The sequence below is a fragment of the Balearica regulorum genome, chromosome 23 (genome assembly GCF_011004875.1).
Source record: "Balearica regulorum gibbericeps isolate bBalReg1 chromosome 23, bBalReg1.pri, whole genome shotgun sequence".
NCBI classification, from domain to species: Eukaryota; Metazoa; Chordata; class Aves; order Gruiformes; family Gruidae; genus Balearica; species Balearica regulorum.
In genome coordinates, this window is record NC_046206.1 from 6,017,061 (window position 1) to 6,039,782 (window position 22,722).

Here is a 22,722-nt window from a genome sequence, read left to right on the forward strand (position 1 = left end):
CCTGACAGCGTGCAACAGGCTTGCAATGAAAAAGCCCACCCTCAGCCCTCCAACACTTCCCAGACAGCTCTGAGACACGCTTTCCAAATTAAGGGGGATGGTTTCTCACGCCTCTGTTGCTAATGGTGCCAGTGGACTCCAAAGGGAATCCAAAGCACTAGGAAATAACACCACAGGACGTAAGTTTGCTTCTGGGAGTATACCATTAACTGGGTCTCTTTCTTGAGCTCTTCTGCGGCTCGTGAAAGCAGAAGCTCTCTTGTGAGCTCTGAATCAGCCACAGCAGTGTTTGCCAGCCCAACTGTAAGCGCAGCAGAGTGGACAGGCTTGACTGCCTGGTTTCTGGCACTGCGTATTTTGAAACCTGGCTGCACACTCTGGCACGCCCAAGATTCAAAGCCAGTTAAGGTCCTGTCTGCCTAACACGCTGCGAATGTGTAAGCTGAGGCCGTGACTTAGCTGGGGAGAGAGATGCAGACAATGCTGTTGGAATTGCCCATTTCTCTTCAGTTTATTACAAACAAGTAGAGCTGACCCACGCTCACCTGCCTTGCCACCTTATTTTCCACAGAAAATCAAAGTTCAGACTTGGTGTTGGTGTTACCTCAACCAAAAAAAAAAAAAGCACGCAGCTTTGACTTTTCACTTACTCCTCTTATTTCCCTCACTTTGTTGGTGCAGGTCATATGTAGTGGGGGTTTTTTTCCTGTTTTATGGTCCAGCTCCTGCTGTCTTTCAGACAACACGCTGCCCGATGTTCTTCCAGCTATCCCTCCAGTGGGGTATGGTGAGACTGCACATGCCGTTGACGTGCCCACTCTACAGCAGGAAAACCGGCTGCGAACTCACCCACAGAGTTCAGTCTGTCAGAGGTGAGAAGCAATACGTGCTCTCCCAGATGATGCTAGTGCTCTCCGGGATGAGGCAGCAGGCTGGATGAAACACCCTGCTGACTCGATCAGGCTTGCAGACCTGCTCTAGTCCATTCTCCACCTCAAAAGTAGGATCACTATGTATAATGTTTGTCTGGAAACTCCCCTCCACCCAAGACAATCTGTTCTAGCATTAAGGCGTCCTTTCTTTCTGTGATTTTTCAAAACATCCAACCTAGATCTCCCTCACCATGTGAAAAATCGGTAAGCTCTGACTTACTTTCCCATGGCTCTTCTACCAGTTCTCTGAAGCTCAGACATTTGACGCTGGCTCACAAGTAGTTGTCGGGAAAAGGCTGTCCACAGGCTGAAGGAGAGCCCTCAGACACCTTCCACAAGATGGCAGGGAGATGTTGGGAAACCTGCCTCACTTTGCAACCCATCCCACGTACTGAGAGAAGAGAGCGCTCCTCTTGAAGAATCAAGGAGCTGGGAACAGCGGTTCCCAGCCAATTAGTTGTTACTCTCTGTGATGCTCGACTTAGATCATTTAAAAAGCAGGAAAAACAGAAGCAGGGATTAAATCCAGCCCTAATGCAAACTCTGATTCTTCTTGCCAAAATTGTTAAAATCCAGGTGCGTGGACATAGTCAATGAAAGACTTCTTTCCTGCTGGAAGGAGCTCCTGCGTTTGCTGCCTCTGAACAGATACAGTACCCTTTCAGCCTGCCCACATCGCTTCGACTCACCTCCGCAACTCAAGTCGCAGACAGAATAAAAACAGAATAAATCCTATCAACCAGACACAAATTCAGCTTTCTAATTACAAAGGACTCATCCCTCTGACTGGGGGCTCTCTCTCTTGGTCACAGCTATTTAAAAACACAGACTAAGATTTCACGTTGCCCTTCAAATGGATAGGGTGCTATTTTTGTCAAAATGAAGCACTTCTGGCTTTTGGGGAAATCCTCAGCTTTGCACATTAACACCTTCTGGTCTGCGTGTTTGGAACAACCAGCCAGTTAAGTTTATGATTTCTGGTAAGCTACCAGCTTCCCACATACCACACTACGACAATAAAACGTTGTTAAAACAAGGGAACAGCCTCCCTCTCTGCCTTGTGCCAGCTTTAACACCCCTTCATAGCCATTCCAACCCAAGTTGGAAAGTGCACTTTCAGTACAGGACCGCTGTTAAAAGCAATCCCTGATACAACAGCTTACCAAGTTGGTGCTTGTCATTTCAGCTACTCAGGCCACCCCAGCTACAAAACAGAACTTATTTCCTTACACGAGCAAAGCAGTGCAAAGGGAGATCAGTAATGCATAAAGCTGCAGTGACTCAAGGGCTTTTGACTGCCCATACACATAATTTCACTGTATAAATGAGAACACAGCAACGATTCTCACCACAGGCTGACTTACAAGCAACTGGCTTAAGCAGTTGAAAATTCCTCAGTGTAAATACTTTTTTTGAGTAATCAAGCATATTTTTTCATTGTACAAAGCGTATTTTCATATGTGCATCTCATAAATACCAAGTAACCATTGTTTCCTTGAGCACAAACTGAAAAAAATTTTCCCATTGACAAAAATTCATTCAGAATGACGCATCAACACGTTACGGTCACTCACCAAGTTTCAAATAATGTCAGCATCTTTGTGGGTCCTCGCTTCCAGGTCCTCGTTAACTCCTCAAGCAGCATCAGCACGACAGGTAAAGCAGCGTGACCTTCAGCAGGATTGCTCTTCTGTTTTCTGGGCAGTGACGGCCTTGTTCTGGGTCAGCGCATCCACGTATTGATGATCCCTCCTGTATTTGGGTGGTGCCTTCTGATCTTTTTTTTTTTTTTTTTGAAGTGGTGTTGTGAAACCACTTGATCCTGGAGCTCTGAAAGACCAGCATGTTTCTGCTTCAAGGATCTTGGTTCTCGCAGGTGAATTATTTTGCTCCAGCTCTTGCAAATTGTAGGACAGGGAGAAAATGTAATGTTACCAGATACGGATGTAAGGCTTACCAAATTGGTTTGGTGATTAATTCTAGACAGAAGGAAACAAATTGGTTCTGAAAATATTTACCTCTGAGTTAGCAGATCGTAGGCCTCAGCGCAGGATGCCATATACAAGATTAATCCATGCTTAAATGGATTAATCCGCGTTGAATGGGTGACTTTACATAAGACCTGTCACCCCTGAATTAAATCATTAAAAGCCCAAATTTGAGCTACTCATCCAGAATTCTTTTGATAGTCCACAGAAAGAAATGGTTGTATCCAGAGTGATTCACCCTACAAGAACCTGAAGGAGGTCAGATGAATTGCCTTCCGGAGGTATCAGTGGCTGCAAACACAGCCTAGGGTGAGTAATTCAGATTTGTCTATCTAGAAATTCAATGCAGAAGTTAAGCAAGATGAATCCATAATTTCCCTTTGGCAAACTATACGGTTATTCTACCCTATCCTCAGCTCTACCATCACTTACTGGTACATCATGGGGTTGGACAGTGAGAGTTAGGGTGCGACAAATGGTATCCATGGTCTGCGAAAATGATCCTGTGTTTCAAAACACATTCACAAAACTCCCATTAAACGACGATGCTCGGTTTGGATTCAAGAAGCTTCACCAGCTAGACCAACGCTACCCTGATGCTTTTCGACTGAATGATATTTTAGGCTACTGTTGAATGGTCCAGTGTAGCGCTAAGGATTTCCTTCGATGTACAACACATCCGACCTACCCACGTAATTATGATTCGAATAAATCTCAGATCAAGTTAAGTTGGTTGCTATGGGGTATTAAGCCGTATTTCTGTTTGAGCCAGTTTCCACCTAGGACACAGCAGAGCCTTCTCCTTTCCCCCACCGATCTCCCCAGCCTGCAACAAGTTGTCGTGTTTAAGGTTGTGGGGCAAAATTCTTAGATTTTTGGACTGCCATCCCACAGCGCTACGTGCACAGTACTCAGCCAGAAGGGTCTGAGGTCAGGCACCATGTACCGAACCCACGTCGGGCAGGACAAGAGTCGAGTCTATCGTGACTTTGTTTCTGTGGTTGGGGTTTGCCATTTGAAAAACAAACACAGACATTTCTGTATTTACCTAAAAGCTGTGCCAGTGACTTCAAGGGATTTGGAAAAGGAAGATCCACTATTAACAATATGCAGGTTGATGTGCAATTAACTATTTGGTTTTGAAAAGGAACACTTGAAGTATCCGTGAGGTGAGTTCATGAGGTTATGAGGGCATCCTACTGAGGTCTAAATCCAGAGATTTCCCCCATGATTTAAATAAAACAGCAGTTGTTATAATAGTTAGAAAAGCTTTAAATGGCCTGTGGCAGTTTGTGTAGTACGCTTAGTTCTTGTAAGCAAGGATTACATATTTGCTTGATGGAAACATCTATCCCACAATTTTTAAGAAATAATCACGGCTCTTGGATAACTCTAGCGAGCATCTCACTGTGATGAGAACAGGCTGCCCTTCCATTTTTTAATTAAAAAAGGTAATGGCACAGATGCATCAGACTGAAAGCCCCTTCGGTTTCAGGCAGGACAGAGATGGAGAACGGGTAATGTCAGCATACTACTTTCTCTAGGCCTTCTTCCTCCGCATGCGCGCTGCGCTACGCAGCTCCTACCGTCGTACTCATCTGGAACAGCTTTCAGTTGCCACAGCAAGAGGACACAGGAGCAAACACCACCTGGAACACCGCCTGGCTTAAATATACCCTCCTCCAGCCCCAGCATACACCGAGAAAATAACTCAAGCCCCTCCAGCCTACCGCGTGGAAGTTAAAGGTTACTTATTAAAAGCAAGGGCTCTTCACCTGCAGCAGCGAAGGGTTATTTTTCAACCACAGTGGAAGCAGCTCATCAGAACCATGAACCATAAAACAGGCTGTACTTTGTTCTTCAAAGTTGGGAGCAAACATGTACTATTAAATACAGCATGCAGCCCTTCAAAATAAGAAGCCCACAGAGTGACTGATGCTCTTTCCCCAAAGACCACAGACTTCAAAAAGTAAACAGAACAGGTTTTGGTGAAGAAACAAGGAATGCAAAGGTTACTCACACATTAGCAACGACCGTTATGGAAGAAAGGAGATGGTGACGACCTGAACAGCAAGATTTGAAAAACTCGGCAGCCACAATCTGAGACACGCTAAACTCATGGGATTAGATGCAGGTTTCTGGTTCTTAATACTGCCAAAGCCTCCCGTGTCCACTGACAAATTCACGTAGTTACTTGCAATAGGATTTACAGAAATGCAAAGAGCTTCACACTGTAAGCAGCTTTCAGCACTTGATTGTAGGTTTTGACACTGAAGAACTTTATTAATTATGAACAGAACCAACAGAGCAGGATTATCTTGATTATGTTTTGAATTTAGAGGCTCTTCCATGTAAGCAATACCAGGAAGTTGCTTGTCTCTTTCATTTATTTTAACTTCACAATTGAAAGGACTGAAGAATGTCCTCGCCTCCCTCTCACACCACAGCCTTTCTGCTGTCTCCTTAGTCAATAATTAAATGTACAAAAGGTAAAAAATTGACAAGGTAGGACTGGTCCTCAGAAAACCTTTATCACTCCAAATTCTGTTCCCAACGCACATAATTCAAGTGTCAGCTTTAAAATGGTGTACTTATGTGCCCTGCTCATTCACTACTTGCAGCTAGCCGCTTCTTTTTTTACAGAAACACCTCGATTTCCTCCAACCCACCCCTGAGGTAGGTTAGTTTTTGTACAGAGAGATCGACACACCAGAAGTCCAGCAAAACTGCCTGCTCCGCTCAGGTGCAGTGGTTCTGAACAGCAACACACATGGCTCCAGCCACGCAGTTCAGCCAGCACTGGACATCACCAACTAGACTGTACAACTTGGTTCTTTAAATAGTTTATATTCAATAACACAAAACTCGGAGAAAACCAAGTATTTTGGAAAAAAAAAAAAAAGACAAGAGAAACCAGGTTAAAAAGAAGATGGACAATCTATTAGCCCTTGGCTTCTTACAAAGAAGACGGACAATCTATTAGCCCTTGGCAAGCTAGACAACCATTGTACACAAACCAACAAGCTGTACGAAACCAAAAGGAGATGGCAGAGAGATTTCTAAGGCCTTCTGCCCTTTTATTCTTCTCCTGGTCTCCAACGTGTCTTCTGAGAACTTCAAGGTCATGTCCGAACAGCCACGAATTCATCTCCAGTATGTGCAAAATTCAAACAAATTTACGTAGAGATAAAATTGCAATGGTAAACCAAAACTAATGGTCAGGATCATGGGTTAAAATATTTCTTCTGAGTCCAAGAGGCTACAGTTTGGGTATATCTGAAAACATATTTCGAAATTTTAAAACAAGCTACAGTCTTTTTGACTGATAAAAAGGTTTATTTGTTGAGAAAAACTAAAGGAGGATCCTTCTGGTGAACACTTTCTTTTTGCCTTTCCGCTATATTCCCGTTCACTGACAGACTTGTTCACACAATGACTTTCTGTATTGCCTCCACTTCTCACTCTTCCCCACGGTTACTAGCTTTTTTACAGCAAAAACCGTCTTGACTCTCGTCCTGCCTTCGACAGAAATCTGATGGTATCTGGAAATGGTATCTGGAAGTGGTATCTGTTCAAAAGAAGTCTGAGCTCAGAGATGGGGGAGAGGTATTTAAAAAGTCTATAAATAGTACACTGAATGTGTTAGGGATCTACTTCCAGGCTATGTTACAAACACTCTGGTGTCCAAGCCACCATCCTAAGTCATCTGTATAACAGTAGTGACAGCTAGACTCTAGCAAAAGGAGGCAGCTTCTTCATGACTCTGAAAAGCCACTGAATTACCCCTTCCAAGCAAGTTTCCCTGGCCAACAGAGACCCAAGATCAACTGCTTTGTCTACAACCCAAACAGCACAGAAATGATATTCACAAAAAGCCCTTTGGATGGGAAGAGAACAAAGAAAAGGAAGACATCTCTTAAATGATCAACGCCACAGAACTTGGCTTTACATATCTGGACCGAAACATTTTGTTTTGCAGGTACAGCGTCTTTTGCCGTGGAGTTTCTACCTAGACATCACAATGCTGACTCCAGAATCCAGTCCAATCCCTAGCGTGACTGCGGTTAGGTAGCCTTGGGTGGTTGAATGGAGGATGACAACGGACTCAGGGAAGTTCTTGGAGAGCGATCCGTTTTCAAACCAGTGTTCATAGCTGATCTTGGGTCTGCTTTGGAGATGGAGCTGTTGTCACAACCACAGTGGAAACTGCTTTAGTAGAGCCAGAGACTGTTCCTTGCTGGAGATGGGAGGCTGGTACTGTTTGAATTCGCACCTATTTGAAATGGAAAGCAAAAAAAAAAAAAACACCTCAACTCATGTCAGGAACAACCTGGTGACACATTGCACTTGCATCACACTCTGAAGCTCTGGTAAATTTTCTTTTTCTGCTGCCAACAAAAAAGCAGTTCTATGAACAAGACCGAGCACCAAAACACATCAAGAACAGAAGATGATCACTCCATCCACTGTTCACAAGGGATGGTGGCAAGAGATCTCAAGATTAGAGAGGAAGAAGTAAAAACTAGTTTGAATAAAAAACTACGGCAGCTGCTTTTACAAGCTTTCAGAAGAAGGACGTGGATCCACTGGATACTTCACTTCTACAGAATTGTTACTAGCAGCTCTCAATGCAGATTAATTCTTTGGAATCACAGAACACTAAGTTTCCAGACAGAAAGATGGATATGCAAAGAAGCGATGTGACTTCAAGAAGAAGTGATCTGCAGAGGCCAAAGTACAAAGCACTTTAAAAAAAAAAAAACCCCACAAAAAAAAAGCCAAGTGCATAGAAACAATCCTTCCAGCAGTTGGGAACATTTCCTGACAGGATTTTGGGGTTTACATTCATTATACTATCAGTGCTTCAAAAACATTTAAAAACTGTATCTGGAAGGAGGGAAGGTAAAGGAGATGATGCACTGCGTGTGCTTAATGCAGATACTACAGCCAAGCTGCATACCTGTATTTTTACGGAACGTCACGTATCAAGTATAAAGTCTCGATGGAAATGTTAAGCCATCAAAAAGCAAATAATCGCATTATTCTAGGTGCTGTTACCTGCGTGGCCTGGCCTTGCTGCTGCAGCTGCTGTAGTTGCTGTGCAGTCAGAAAACTCACTGGCTTGTTCCCTGCAATCAGTTTTGTCCCTGCTGGCATCGTAGTCAGGATGATATTTCTACCTAATCCACTGATGCTAAGGAAAGAGAATTGTTGAAAGGTTAGTATGCAGCACAGCAGGCTAGGTCTTTCACAAATTGTTCTTCCACTGCTAGAAAATTAAAGTTATTTATCTAATTTGCTAATGATTTTAAGCAGTGGAGGTTTTTTTCCCCACACAAGCGCCAAATTTATGTCAACATTTACCACTATGATAGAGAATTACTTTATGGCATGAACTAAAACCTCTAATTCTGGACTGTGCACATCACTGGGTTAGTCTGATCAGACCAGAACACTTCTCAAGGAATGCAGAAAATAGTCGAGCACAGTGTTCTGCCCTGAAAGATTAACTGAGGGAGACACTAGCAGAATTCATGGAAGAATAAACAAAAAGACTTCAATATCTGAATGCCAGAGGAATTTGCACTGAAGCAGTTAACACTTCCCTAGTTTCTTTAACGGAGAGATGGCCTCAGATGACACGTATTTTTAGTTATGTCAGCAGGTTAATTCTTGCTCAAACACACAGAACTAATCTAATAGCTGGTTTCAAGGCACAGAATGTTTTTTCTTCAGGGTGTTTGCTAGAACCTACCTCTCAGGGCACCTAAACAAAGACTATATTCTCATTGCCAGACACCATATTCATTCAGTTTCTTGCAGCTAATGGACCTATTAACGGCCTGCAAGACTCTTCCACCCTCTGCTTGCCCGTTCCCCAGGAACCTATTGAACGTAGCCCCTCCTCAGCCTATTTCTAAAGCAAAACTACCAGATGCAAAGTACTCACTTGGCCCCGAGGTTGCCCTTGATGATGGGGGCAGTCACCACGCTCTTGCCTTTCACTGGCTGGCTGATCACCGACAGAGGCACGGTTATTCGTGCTGGTAGTTTACCCTAGAGGAGTTGAAGAACACGTGAGGAGCCACAGGGAGTTCAGCAGTGAAACTGCTTGACAACATGCAATTACCACTCAGCTTGCTTTTTAGGAGTCCCGGGAGTAGATACCAACAGCAGCTTTGCTGATGAAATCTGTGCTCCATTTCAGGCTCGTTAAAATTCACCTCCATCTCATTCACTTCACAGCTGCCTCCGCCCTGAAAACCCCCATCATCTTTGCACCACAGTATTTCTCCAAGAAGGATTGTTGCATCTGTCCGTGATTTTTACCCTCAGAAAACTATGGTAATGTCATCAGCCTATTCAACTTTCACAGTACAGTTTATGGTGCCTTCAGCTTTGGGCATTAAAATGGCATTAAATGGGGAACTCAGTAAAAAAGTTAATACGTAACAAGCGCTCCTAGTTCTGACACTATTCCAAGGAAAATTACTTCAGAGGTGCGGGGCAAGACGCTGAGCTGCACAAAGTAAGACTTTAGATAAGCAAAGTTTATTTCATTCACTCACAACGGGAGGTAAGGGAAGACATATCTGACTGTTTTCTGGTTATCCAGCATTTAGCTACAATTTCAAGCAAGCTGCAGAGCCACGTTCTACAGTACTTAATTCGAGCCTTTGTGGATGTAGAGTTTTGAGACATAAAGCATCAGTACATTTCAGCATTCCCCTTTCTCACCCACCTCCAGAAAAACTTTAGCATTACTTACTGTCTGGGACGTAGATACTACCGTGGTGCTGACAGGTACCTGCCGCACAGCAGTGGCTCCTGCGCCTATAGTTATGGGAGTCCCAGCAGCTCCCGAGGCCACAGCAACCGCTTTCGACACCGTGGCACTCATGGTCGGTAATGAGACAGCCGAGGTATGGACCGTGCCGGGCACGCTCGCTGCTGAGGAAGAGGGCACTTGCTTAGCGTGAGTAGCTACTGTAATGGTCTGCCCGGCTTTGGGCGGCATCACCCCCAGCCCCTGCACAATTCTGATAGTAGCAGCCGGCTTGGCCTCAGTGGATGCCACCGTAGTTATGGCTTTGCTCTTCTGATCCGCCACAGTCATGCCCAGAGCAGGCATCAGTCGGAAAGCGGAGCTTGTTGGCTCTGCAGTCTTTAAGTCAGGAGTCACTTTAACCACTGTGCTTCCAGCTGGGCTGGAAGAAGCAGAAGTGGCGGTGCTAGTCTTGGCTGGAGAATCAGCAGTCTGGACAGGATTGGATGTCACGTGCAAAGTTGCAGAGATGCCTTTCCCACTAGCACTGCTTCCTGCAGCTGCCGTGAAGAGGTCCTGAGTCAGTTTGACAGTAGTGACTTGAGATTTGGCCAGGGTGGCCATCATGTCCGGGGTGATACGCAGCACAGTCTGTCCCTTCGCGTCTGTGGTGATAGAGGACGGGGGTAGGCGCAACACATCCTTTCCCTGGATCCGAAAATTGGTCGCTGTGAGCGGGATGCCACTTCCAGGCTGGGTCTTCATGCCAAGTTGTCCTGTAATAGCCACCTGGAAGAGATCCGAGAAATGGCTATATCAAACCAGGACACAGTCCAAGGCACAAAGTAAAACTTCCCAGCAGGATGGGATGTTTGTTCCCATCAGAACTGAAGCGGCATGATACCAGCACTCAGTACGCTACCGAAAAAAGTTTTGGTTGCGTATCAGATGGCATTCCCCAAACCATGTAAAATATGAAATACTGTGGAGCTGCTTTGTCAAACAAGATGAATGAAAATGAGATCAACATCTGAAGACCGTTAATTAAAGAACCCGCACTAACACATCTTTTACCCATACGTGAAAATGGGGCTTAAAATACAGCACATCAGCAACTACCTAAATCTGTGTGGTCAGTAACTCATCCAGCATTATGGCTCACCATATGGCTACCGTTTTCACTATCATTTCACATCTGCCACAACAAGCAGGAAACGGCTGGGTTGTGGAGCCCAGTTCCTCGTCTCTCCCTCTCTCTCACCTGTTTGATGATATTCTGGCCAGCTACATTCTGGATGACAGTGGTAGAGGAGGTGCTTGTAGCAGAACTGCCTGGAGAGCTGGTTACGGGCTTTACAGCAGGACTGGGCGCTGCAGACAGTCCCGTCACAGTGATGCCTGTCTGTCCTGTCACGGAGCTTCCTGGTCTTTGCACCTGCACCGGGCTGGTTTGAGCTTTTACCGGCAGAGTCATCACAGCCTGCAGCAAGACACAGAGGCAGCCCATGAGCAGACTAACGTTATTCTTTGTATTGTGCCTTAGCTCGCAAGTTTCACAGACTTTTTACTGTAATACACAATTTAATGGTGCTACATAAATAAGGAATGGGGTGAAAAAAGGAGCACTGGACATTATTGTTTACGCAAAACTGTTTCCGTGCTCTTGCTCTGCAGTTACCGCATGCTCCAAGCCAGCAAATAATCCCTGTGCACCGCACCAAAATACCAAAGTCGTCAGATTAGAAGTCAGAGCTACTCCACCATTTCCACGCAGCCAAACTCACCTGAGGGAGCACTTTGGTTTGCGTGGCTGTAGCTGGAACGCGGATTTGAGGCACTGACGTAGGTTGCTGCTGCTGGGTTACCACCGGGGCTTGCTGAGACACAGCTGGGAGGCTGGACTGGGCAGCAACCACCCGGACCTGCGGCAGTCCTGAGGAGGTGCTATGATTTACCACCCGCGTGGGAGGTGGCTGCGGCCCTGGCTGAGTCTGTGAACTCTGGGCTGTGGAAAGCAACGTCCCGAGCTGCGGCATGGTGGGGGATGATACCAGAAGAACACTACGGAAAAGATAAAAGCCAGTAGGTCAGTAAAGATGTAGGAAATGACTGAGAAAGACCCAGTAACATTCACTTCTGAGACAGAAGAAGTACCTTTGGCTGGGTTTTGCTGGCTCCGATCCAGCACTAGACACACTCTTGCTAACCACAGACACTGGTGGGGGTGAAATAGGCGTTGCTGGTAATGCTGGGGCAGTTGGTGTCACGGGAGTCACGGGAGTTGGTGGCATGCTGGAGTCACTAAGGCTCAGCTGACTGGGCTCCGACGTGCTGCTGGGGAGCGCTTTCACAGAACTCTCCTTGCTACCAGACTTCTGCAAAGAAACCATGTCAAGCGTGAAGGTCTTTACAAAAACTGTTTTTGATTGCTGTGCTCTAGAGTGGGCCAAGCACTTTAAGCTGAGTTCTGTATGGTTTTGAATGATGCTCCAGTGCTAAATCCTGAAATCACAGATGACTGACTGACTGCTTTCCTCAAGTGCAGTCGCAAGTGGGCTGCTGCATTTCGCTGCTCCTGTTCTCAGGGAGAAGCCATGATAACATGCAGATTTCCACCTTGATTTATTTGCCAACAGCAACTACTTTAGAGATACTTAATATCAAGAACAATTAAAAAAAAAAAGAGACATCCAAACCCTGACAGCTTCAGCACAGCAAGGGGGGGGGAGCAAAAAACGTGTTCCACACACTCTGCTACAGATTAACCTCAAAACTGGATCTGAAAGACCATCCCTAAGACAGGGAGCACAAAGAATTCCATTGACCTTTCTGCTGAGATCCACAAGGATAACAGTGGAAGCTGGGAGGAGCAAAAGTTCCCTCCTTCCCTGAATTGATAACCCAAATAGGTGGTAATTTTCATCAGACATTATGGATGCAGAATTTATGGATTAAGTCCATACCTCCTTCCTCATCCCAAAAGCACCAAAAGGAAAGAAATTTACCATTTTAGCCGGAGGTTTTGGCTTCTGCTGAAGAGCTTTCTTGGCCTTTGCTGCAGCGGCTTGAGCCTGGTGGATCCGTTCTGCAAATACAAATCAATAGCTAGAGCTCCTGAACCCAAGCAAACTGATTGAACAGAAGAGGCCAATTCAGAACTGTAGGTTCATTTTCAGACAAGAAATCAAACACACGTTGTTATGTAATAGCACAAAGAAAAATATCAAGTAAAATTAGTCAAAAAGGCTGAAAATAAGACACGTAAGAAGTTGTAAAGGTACATAGATCTGCAGTTCTTGTACACAGGATGTTATTTTGCAAATGAATACTTTTCACACTGACACACTTGCTCTGCAAGACTTGGATGTAAGTGTTGATAGGCTAACATTAGCAAACTGACTAGAGAAAAAAGCTAGACTGACAAATTAATGTTCACTATCCAGCTGAACTGAAAAAGCTCAAGAGATTTATAAAGAGATCTTAAGATATCACCCAGAGAGGCTTACCAAACTCTTCTTCACTCCTGTCCCGGTGCAGGTAGATCCACAACTTGCATCCAATATCGTATTTCACACAGGGATCTTTCTCATAGTGTAATCGATCCAAAGCACCACTAACAACAGTATTAACCTGAAAGTTCAGAATTCATGGAATTACAAGAAGTCCCTGGTTTGGCTACCAAAGGTCATGTATAGAAAAGTAATCCTATTCGGCATAAAACCCGAGTAAGCTGCTAGCAATCTTCATTTGAGTTAGAACTGACTGAAAGCAGACGTTGCAGCACGGAATGCTGTTTGCCACCTTGGATTAAATAGAGCTTCCACCAAAGCTGAATGTTTTGAATCTAAAATGTGAGCAGCTATATGACACAGTGTTAATTCTGTGGCTTTTCTAGCTGTTTTTTCATCATCCAGAGTTCAGAGCAGATTTACAACAGAGTAGTACATAGCTGCTTTTTGCTAATCAAAGCAGCATAAAAATTATTGGGCCTTAGCCACTGAATACTGCCCGGGCCTGCGCAGGGTTATTTGTAGGAGAATCTGTCTGAGGCCAGACACGACATCCAACTTACTTGAGCACTTGTGACATCAGGAGCTAGGAACTGGGAATCTTTAAGCAGCTCACAGATTTCAGCACGAGTTCCTTCTCCGTTAGGAAGGCGAGCAGCAGCATCACGAACTGAAATGCAAACTCAGAGATTAAACTTCCAGCCGTAACTAGGCAGCTGTATTCAAGTACTTCAGCAGACACATTTCAGCATTGCTCTTTCATCCTCATTCTCCTAGTGCCTGCTTGCTCACTAAAATCTACACATACACACCTTCTTTTCTAGTTATTCCTGCTGCCAGCACTTCATCACCTTTATTTCATATCATTTGTATACATAAATATATAAATACACATTCACGTCATCCCAGCCTGCCCACCTCTTCCCTTTATAATGTAGATTCCTAAAGTCATTACTTGGGAGGGGGTCAGGGGAGCCTTTTTCTTTTTTAAAAGCAATTTTTTTGGCCATCACCTTACCAAGGGACAAGATGGTGACATACGCTGGTCTGTCTGAGCGCAGGAGAGAATGCTCTCGGGCTTTGTTTAATGAGGTTTCCTTGTCAAAAACCCCTTTCACAGGACCAACAACTGACTCAAAGCCATGCATACGGAAAGTGAAAGCTTTGTGGGGCTGGCTGTAACGGTAACGTTCCTGTATTTGGAAACAAGAGGACTGAATTTAGCAGGAAAAGTTATACAGAGGAAAGTTTTAAAGACTGTGCTACATTTATATTTTAATCTAAGTTATTTTCATTCTCTAGAGAAAGGTTTTTAATTTAAAGGCTCAAATACTGCTGTATTTGAGTTAATACCCAGTTAATATCACCCAATATCCAATAGAAATACAAGTGGTTTTGAAGTAATCAGCTAGGCCATATTGTTAGCAAATTTTATTTAAGGCCAAGATAACTACTTCAAGGCAGAAGAAACATGTTAATTCTTTACATTAACAAAGTTTGTGGAGAGTATACAACTGCCGTCACATATGCATTCTCTTGTTTTAGCGGCCAATCGTTTCAACATGTGCGTTTAAATTTAAGGCGATTCTCCTCTCACCTGCTCCTGAAACACGCGTTTCTCCTCCCCAGTGCTAGGTCGGACTACGTAGTCAGTCCTTCTGAAACAAAGGTCACCATCAGGTCTGAGCAACAAGCAGCCCCCAACGGTCCCAAAGAACAACCCAAAGGCTCAGTCACCTCACCCTTTCTGCAAATTCTTCTGAACGAATTCCAAATGCACTTGATATTATAAATAAATCCTGCAGAGATCTTAAAATATGCTCTATGCACTACCTGAAAGTTAGCAAGGACTGTAAATAATCTAGTTATCGGGACATAACTTGGGGAAAAAACAACTGACTTTGTGTAAAAGCAGACTATGAAGCTCTCTCCAGCCCCATAATGTAAAATCTTTTTATTTTAAGCAACCAGCCATTGACATCCAGAGGCGCAAGGACCAAACTTCATAGCTTTAGCATGCACTGCAGAAGCTTTCAAGCAGTACTGTATACTTACACTCTGGGAACCGGTGTTGTGGCATCTGAGCTGTCTTCATTTTCCTATCAAAAACCAGAGAAACGTCAATGTTGGACATAACTCAGTCAGGTTTTGTGCTGGTAGACGGTGATTTTTTTTCTGACTCACTTTGAAAAAAGTCTGGTCTTTGGTCTCCAACCAGAGCTGAAACAGCGCTGCCAATTCCTTCTCATGATCTTGGCAAGAACCTAGTCCAAGAAATCAGGAAAAATAAGAGATAGAAGTCCTTTATATGTTATGAAGCCAGCTGCTTGTACTTCCCAGTCATCTCCTACTCCCTTCCCCCCTCTATGCATCACGAGTCACGAGGCATCTTCCACACTTCACCAGTGCTCCAATTTCAATACTTGAACACATCCAGGCTTAGAAAAGTGCTAAAAACTAGTTAGTCCCCTCTGTCAGTATGAAGGACGGTGCTTCAACTCTGGCACAGCAGGCAAGATACTGTTGGAGATTCACAGCTCTGCTTGTCTTTCTGGGCTGCAGCAAACTCAAAAGTCAAGTCCTGGAAAAAACAACCCACCTTTACTAGAGTAGAAATCACAGAAGAGCACAACATACTCACCGAGCAATTTCCACTGCTGAGTTTTTTCTTTGAATTCAACAAAAGGTGAGAAGCTGGAAGGAACACCTACAATGAAAAACGCACGGGTCAGAGACATCACACAATCGTCCACCCCCCAAAATCCCACTGCTGTAATGCAAGCTGTTGAGTTAGACTCATGATGACAAATAAAGTGTTTTACGTGATTATGTAAGTGCATCTCTAAATTTGACCAAAGGGAAGGTAAGCATCTCAGAATAACAGTACGAGCACAAGAAAAGAACAGGGCAGCATAACGAGTCTTTCATCCCCAGGCTGTCAGATGAGATCCTGCTCGTGCTGGGAGGCACCAGGAACTCATGGCAAGCCAACTCGGTACTCACCAGCATAATGGACAACATTAAGTAGCCACTGCAAAGGCCACTACAATCTACACTGCCTCTCCCTTTAAAGCTTCCCACTAGCAAATGAGAACCACAGAATAATTTAGTCTGAAAGGAACACATCTGAAGCTTAGGTCAGAAGCCCCAGGTCCAAGCTGGGCCAACTTCATGTGTCCAGTGGAATGGTCAGGGCATCCATCTAATTTATTTATTATCTCCGAAGACAACCACAACATCTTTGCACCAAGAAGGGACTAATTTCTTCCTGCTTCAAACATCCTGCCTGCAGCACATGATCTCAACAGGAAAAACTGCCTGTCTAGAGTCAGTTTCACACACATTTTCGCACACTTGGGAATCGAGCTGGGTCTTATCTACTATCCACATGCAAAACAAGTCTACCACAATCAGGCAATGTTAAGCCATAAAGCCTATCACAGACACTCTGTCATGATTTATTGTAGTGATGAATTAAAAGTTAGTTTGAGCTACAATGTAAACCAGCACTGATTAGAACTGAGGTTTGAGCATCATTAGTATTTTTAACAGCCATTCTTACCTCTGCTGTCACCTGTCAAGTACTGCAAGGCAGGTAAAACCAGTTCAGACCAGTTAGGGGCAAAGGAGAACCAGTTATTTAGTGCACTGGCAGGAGAAGATTGCCAATCTAGGACTTTATCTTCAAGCTGAAGAGGAAAAAGAGATATTCTGTTAAGGACCTCACACTTTAAAGTATGTTTTAATAGAAACAAACCAGCTAAACATATCCAGGGGACAAAATGATTTTTATGTATATAAAAAAAAAATCACCTGACTTTTTCAAGTAACCATAACATGGTATTTCAGACAATAGACACCAAAAAGGGGAAAAAAACTTCCCCAACATCTCTGCCCTTAATATATAGGATATATCTGACCATGCTCTAAAGAACAGGTATGGAAAGACTTACAGATTCAACTGACTAAATTTATGAAACATGTTAAAAACAGACTGTGGTATGGACTCCCAAAGGGATTAACAACTTTAACATGTAAGCTACCTCTTAATATAATTTACAGCAGGACAACTCTGGAGAAAAATCACTACTACATAAATCACTACTGCTACTATAAACTCCTCTATCCCCTTGTTTTGCTTTCTGCAAAGATTCCTAGATAAGTGGGTGGTTCCTTACCACAGAAAGAGTAGCAGGTCCTTCCAGAAACAGTATCTCCAAAAGAAGGAAAAAGAAGCTGGAAGATATTTCATTTATTCCAAGGCATGGTTTCATCTCTTCAAGAGGTCTTCAAATGAAAGAGAACACAAGCAGAGTAAGTTTCCCTGAGTAAATACTTGCCTTCATATAGAAAAATGAACACGACACATTTCACACATCCCAAGCCGCACAAACCCAAAGCCTGCAAAAGTCACACAAAAACCCGAGCTGCAACATCTCTTGCTCTCTCCATCCAGGTGAGGCGTCCAGGGTCCTTTCAAGCACTTACTCCTCTTTGACAGATGACAGAGGGATGGGGGAAGGATCCTGAGACATCGGTGGGATTCCATCTGCATTGCTAAGAGAGTCAGCCAAATCTTCCACCTCAGATTTAATAATCTTCAGCCTTTTTTTCTTCTTATCTTCCTTCTCCTTTACCTTTTTCTTGAGGGTTGCAAGGTCAAATAAGGCTGTAGGTATGATAAAAGATAAGAAGAATGAGGAAAACTTCTTACCATATTTCACTGAGAATCACAAACTATATATCTAAACATATATTCAGAAACATGGATAGTGTACACTCATTCACCACCAGTTCATTCCATCCTCTCAGTCATTTCCATGATTCTTTATTTTCCCCCTCAAGGCACTCTGTCTTAATAGAAAACCTCTCATTTTTAAACCAACACGTATGAACTTAGAAAGGGCAAAGATAACTGCTTAGAGGAGAGATACAAATTAACTTTCATCATTTAACTGGAAGCACCTTCGGTGGAAACTGGAGTTGCTTGTGAGCAACTCGCAACCCCAGAGAAGTTAGCCAGCTCTGTGAGGAGCGAAAGGATACAACAATCTATCGAGACCACCTTCCTCCTTAGCTTTTCCACACACGGGATACTCTGGATTCATGCAGGATACAAGTACCGTCTCTGAGACACTGACCTGCTAAGGAACCTTTCCTGCCAGCATTTACTCGAGTCATGATGTCCTCAAGAGTCAGGTCTGTTGTCACTAGATCAGGGTGATCCTACACAGGACAACGGGATAGAAATTAAAATTGGGAAAGGATGAAGAATTAAAATAGCAACAAGGGTACAGAAGATGACCAAGTACTGAAATGCCCCAAACTTATCCGGGATCAGCTTATAAAGTTATTTACTGCAATAGAAGTAGGGAAGTCTTCTAACCCCGAAATCCAAAATTTTGTCTCTCCAAAACACATCACTAAAGAGACAAAATCCTTCTAAACAGAGAAGCACGAACAGGAGCTGCATATATACACTGACAATCAAATACAGGTTACAATAAAGGGTGGAAGGGTGGCCACACACAAAAAAGTTCCAATCATTTTGTCACCCAGAAGTAGCCTGCACTTTACAGCTAACAGATCAAATCCAGTCCCACTGCCCAGATGTCCTGACATCTTACAGGTTGACGTTTTCGTTTCTCATGGTGCTTCTTCAACATCATCTTCAAATCGCTTTCCCCAAGCTCTATCTTGTCTGCAACCAAAAAACATTCAGAGATTATTCGCAGTTTCCCCTTATTGTTACTTTACAGACTTCTTAGAGTACCATGTTCTATCCATTCCCACGATCTCCAAATTTCAGTAACTAAACTTTCCTTATTTGAATTTCATTCTTTCAACCAACCAATTTATTTCAATCCTTTCTTCCTTGCATCATCAGATTTCACTGCTGATGCAAGGACAGAAGTGAAAAGGAGCAAGAACCAGCTGTGCTGCACGAAGGGTTTGCAGACTGGATTACAGTAACCTTAGGAGGGATTCCCTCGGCACACACCCCAAAATATTTTGACCTGGACTATGCTAATGCTTCAACTGTTACAAAATATGAGAAATCAGTAGTATTGCACAAACTGCAGACCCTTGTGCTAAAATACTAGCCTTCCAAGGAGAAAAAGATTAAATAAACCAGGTGAAGAGCCAACTGTTTTGGAGACTGCAAAAAGGAAGCGTTACAAGATTTCCCATGAAACAACAGATTTTCAAACTGATTTCTTGCAAGATTTCAAAGGATTTCTCACCCGTCAATCTGTATCGACCCCTAGATTGGTTCTCACCTGCTGTTTTCATGTCCAAGGTTGACAATGTGGGGATCACTCTCAGGGGAACTGGTGGACTTGGACAACGTGCCGGAGAACTCGGAGGCCAGGAACTTAGATCTAAAATTAAGAAATAAATTTATTTCCGCAAGACTAGCACCAATCTATATAATTCGATCCCACCCCCATGTTCATTAGATCACAGCTAACAACACTGGAGTCCAGTTTCCATTCTTCTACCAAAGACGCTATCCTCACATCAAAAATTTGTCTTTCTCCATTCGCACCTCAAGTCTTTAGCTCAGTCCAGGGCGTTACCTTCTTCGTCAGAAGACAAGGTGGTATCTCCGCACTCCTCCTTCACTTCCCGCAGAATCTTCAAGTAGCGCCGATGCGTCCGTCTGTCTCGTTCTTCTGTATCGTATGTCGGCGAGAAGTGCTTTCTCCTTAAGGTCATATCAGGGCCTCCTTTCCTAGCTAAATCTAGCAAGTGCTGGAAGATGAGATAAGCGCGACGTTAGCTATCTGTGGCGTTGTAAGCTAGAACAGGTAAGTTCAACGTACATACTTCAGCAAGTTTAACATCTGGAGCTGGTGTGGTAAGCACCTTGGTTCTTTATATGACAGGCCTTAAAAAGCATTCGTATCTGCCACATATGAAATTTTAAAACCAGCATTTTAGACCACCATTTAAAGGGAGAAAAAAGCTAGGCGGAATTTCTGCACCTTTGTCTGCACACACAAAACCTCACTGTCATTTCATGTGGACTGTTGAGAGGAACCTAACCATTGGCCTGAGATCCACTTGTGCAGTTTCCATGCCAAATACCTAACACAGACATAGAATACTGCCTCTTTTGAAGAACACATTTTACCCCTTATAGCTACAGAGAAAATAACTTCCTACATGCTTCCCTATTCCTTTTCCCACATCACTGTGAGGCATTTTATACAGGCAGACATTCTTCTTCATCCATACGTTGCATATGTTTCAACGCCTAAGTGTAACAGAATGATAAGCGGGCAAGTATTTACGATGAACGCATTTCAGTTGGCAGCAATTAGCTGACAACAATATCCATCCAGGAAGAAGGCTTCATCAGGGATTTACAGGCATCAGAGTTTTGTATCTATTCTATACCAATCCCCAAGGAAGCTGGGGAATTCATACAACTACAGGTTTAGCAACCTTTCTTGTTTCACAATGACAGAAATGGTAGAAAAGGAAGGCAGAATACCTTGTTAATAGGACAGTAAGGTGTAAAGGGGCAAACGCAGGAAGTGGGGAACAAGGTGGGCGTGAAATAAAGACACTACACACAAGTGAGAGCTACGAGAGTTTCAAAACCTGAAATCTGCAAACCTAACAAAGCGTTCCCGTATTATAGGGTCCACTGGAAAACTAGAAAAGCAGCATGCGTTAAAGGAAACACCTCAGAGCATTATAAATGCACAAATACCAAGACCCTCTGTTGTAAAGACAACCTATTCATTACAGAACACAAGAACAGGATGACCACGCCCCAAAGACACTCACATTGCGGGAAGTGAGGATCTGCTTGAGCAGTCGGTAGAAGTACTGCTGCTGAGAGCTCAGGTATCGTTTGTACTGGGACTTAAAACAGAGCTGCCGGTATTTCACAACTTCAGGATTAAAGTGTCCATCTGTAAGAGAGAGGTCAAAAACCCTCTGAGTTTTCATCAACTGCTAGTTGAGAACTTAACCCCAAAACCACACAGAAGTTTATTATACTGACGGACCCCGGAAGAGTTTCTGGGCAATGTGCAGTGGATTTCCAAAACGGAAGTTTTCACCGTTGAACAATGCAGAGATGAGTTTGTTCTGATGCTCTCGGTTGTTTTCAGGAAAGTGAGGCAGGAATTTTTTTAGGTGGTCTTGCTGCGCGTCGGTCAGCACCTCCTGCCAGGTTGACAAGCTGACAACTTCAAAGAAGATCTCAGGCTAAAAATAACCAAGAAAACCCCAACAGTGAAGAAAACACACCGCGTCCTTGACAATCTTCTAGCCCTTAAGGCTCGCTGTGGTGAAATAACACAAGGCATGAGGCAGTGTCTCACCAAAAGCAGAAAGCAACAGAGTGTAAAGAGATCAGGTAAGGAAATCAACAGTACTATTAGCAACAAGAAAATAAATTCAAAATTTGTAACAACCAAAACTTTCTCAAAGGCAATTTTAAAATAAGAGAGATTGCGACCTAGAAAAAGAACGGAATGGTTTTAAAAGAAGTTTTCCGGAGATCAGTCAAAGCCCTTTTTGACACCTTTCCCAGGCTAGTCAGAAACATTTGCCCACTGTTCAGTTTGCTCTGCAAGCGCCACAGAGAGTTAAGCATCCCGTTTACCAAAGGTTCTGAAAAGGTACTCACGTCCTCCAGAAGGTCCTCGGGCAGACTAACCCTGGTAGTACCCAGCATGCAGTCCTCCATGATGCGCGTGCCACTTCCTTCGCCGCAGGGTCCCAGCTCCAGGGGGTCTGTCAACATGTGATCCAGGGAGTCCATTCTTCACCCTCCCCCGTCCCTGAACAACGGCAGAAAAACCCTCAAGCACCCAAAATCCCAAACCCAGATACAAATCCCCAGCTGAGGAATGACTGAGAAGCTGCCTTTGATGAAGCAGGTATTTAAATGCAAGCTACAGAATCAGGCTGCAAGATAAGTAAGATACTACACTGTCAGTTTACAGTTTAATTGCAATGTGAGTCCTGTCAACAGAGGAACGCTTTTCCAGACAAGAGAATACAGATGACCCATTTCGCTTGGCTTCCCACCTGCAGGAGTGGCTGTCAATACGGCTCAATACTGTGAAAAACTATATCTAAATGCTGAAAGTGGTTTTAACGCGCAAAACCAAGCAGCAGGCATAAGGCAGGATTTGTCTGGGGCTGAATTTGCATCTGTGACTGGGCCAGGAGCCCTGTTCCCCTCAAGCAGGCTGGAACTGTGCAACTCTGGGCTGCCCCGGCTGGCTTCTGAGGGAAAAAACGCATAAACCACGCGGAATACATTAACAGGGGGAAAAAAACCCAAAAAACCCTTCAAACAGGGTCGGACAGATAGAAAGCACAGAAACCCCCTCACTTCATACCCGCTATGCTGGCTCTGGGCGTGACACCGGCGTCTCGACGCGACAGCGCTTCCCCGCTCCCCCCTTCCCTCCCCGGCCAGGCCAGGCCAGGCCAGGCCGTCCCGGCGCGCTGGAGGTCGGGGAGAGCCTCCCCCGGAGGTACGCGGCACCCCCGGC

General features: G+C 44.1%; 1 protein-coding gene across 3 annotated transcripts; it reads right to left on the reverse strand.

The window, feature by feature from the left end:
* Positions 1–5,175: 5,175 nt before the first annotated feature.
* NFRKB (nuclear factor related to kappaB binding protein) lies at positions 5,176–22,704 on the reverse strand. 3 transcript variants are annotated; one of them, XM_075774309.1, is made up of 26 exons: positions 22,567–22,704; positions 21,846–21,999; positions 21,220–21,421; positions 20,996–21,123; positions 19,777–19,951; positions 19,477–19,578; positions 18,823–18,896; positions 18,337–18,421; positions 17,684–17,864; positions 17,374–17,482; positions 16,758–16,884; positions 15,837–15,902; positions 15,380–15,459; positions 15,251–15,294; positions 14,793–14,850; positions 14,214–14,388; positions 13,759–13,865; positions 13,193–13,316; positions 12,692–12,771; positions 11,841–12,061; positions 11,471–11,747; positions 10,948–11,166; positions 9,690–10,475; positions 8,871–8,977; positions 7,979–8,114; positions 5,176–7,193 (listed from the first exon to the last, which is right to left on the reverse strand). In XM_075774309.1, the coding sequence occupies exons 2-26, from the start codon at positions 21,978–21,980 to the stop codon at positions 7,068–7,070; spliced, it is 3,924 nt and encodes a 1,307-aa protein (XP_075630424.1). In that variant the 5' UTR covers positions 21,981–21,999; positions 22,567–22,704; the 3' UTR covers positions 5,176–7,067. The 3 variants fall into 3 exon arrangements, with proteins under 3 accessions (XP_075630424.1, XP_075630423.1, XP_075630425.1); XM_075774308.1 differs by having other exon boundaries at positions 14,793–14,853; XM_075774310.1 differs by lacking the exons at positions 19,777–19,951; positions 21,220–21,421; positions 21,846–21,999; positions 22,567–22,704 and having other exon boundaries at positions 14,793–14,853; positions 20,996–21,124.
* Between the last annotated feature and the right edge of the window lie 18 nt (positions 22,705–22,722).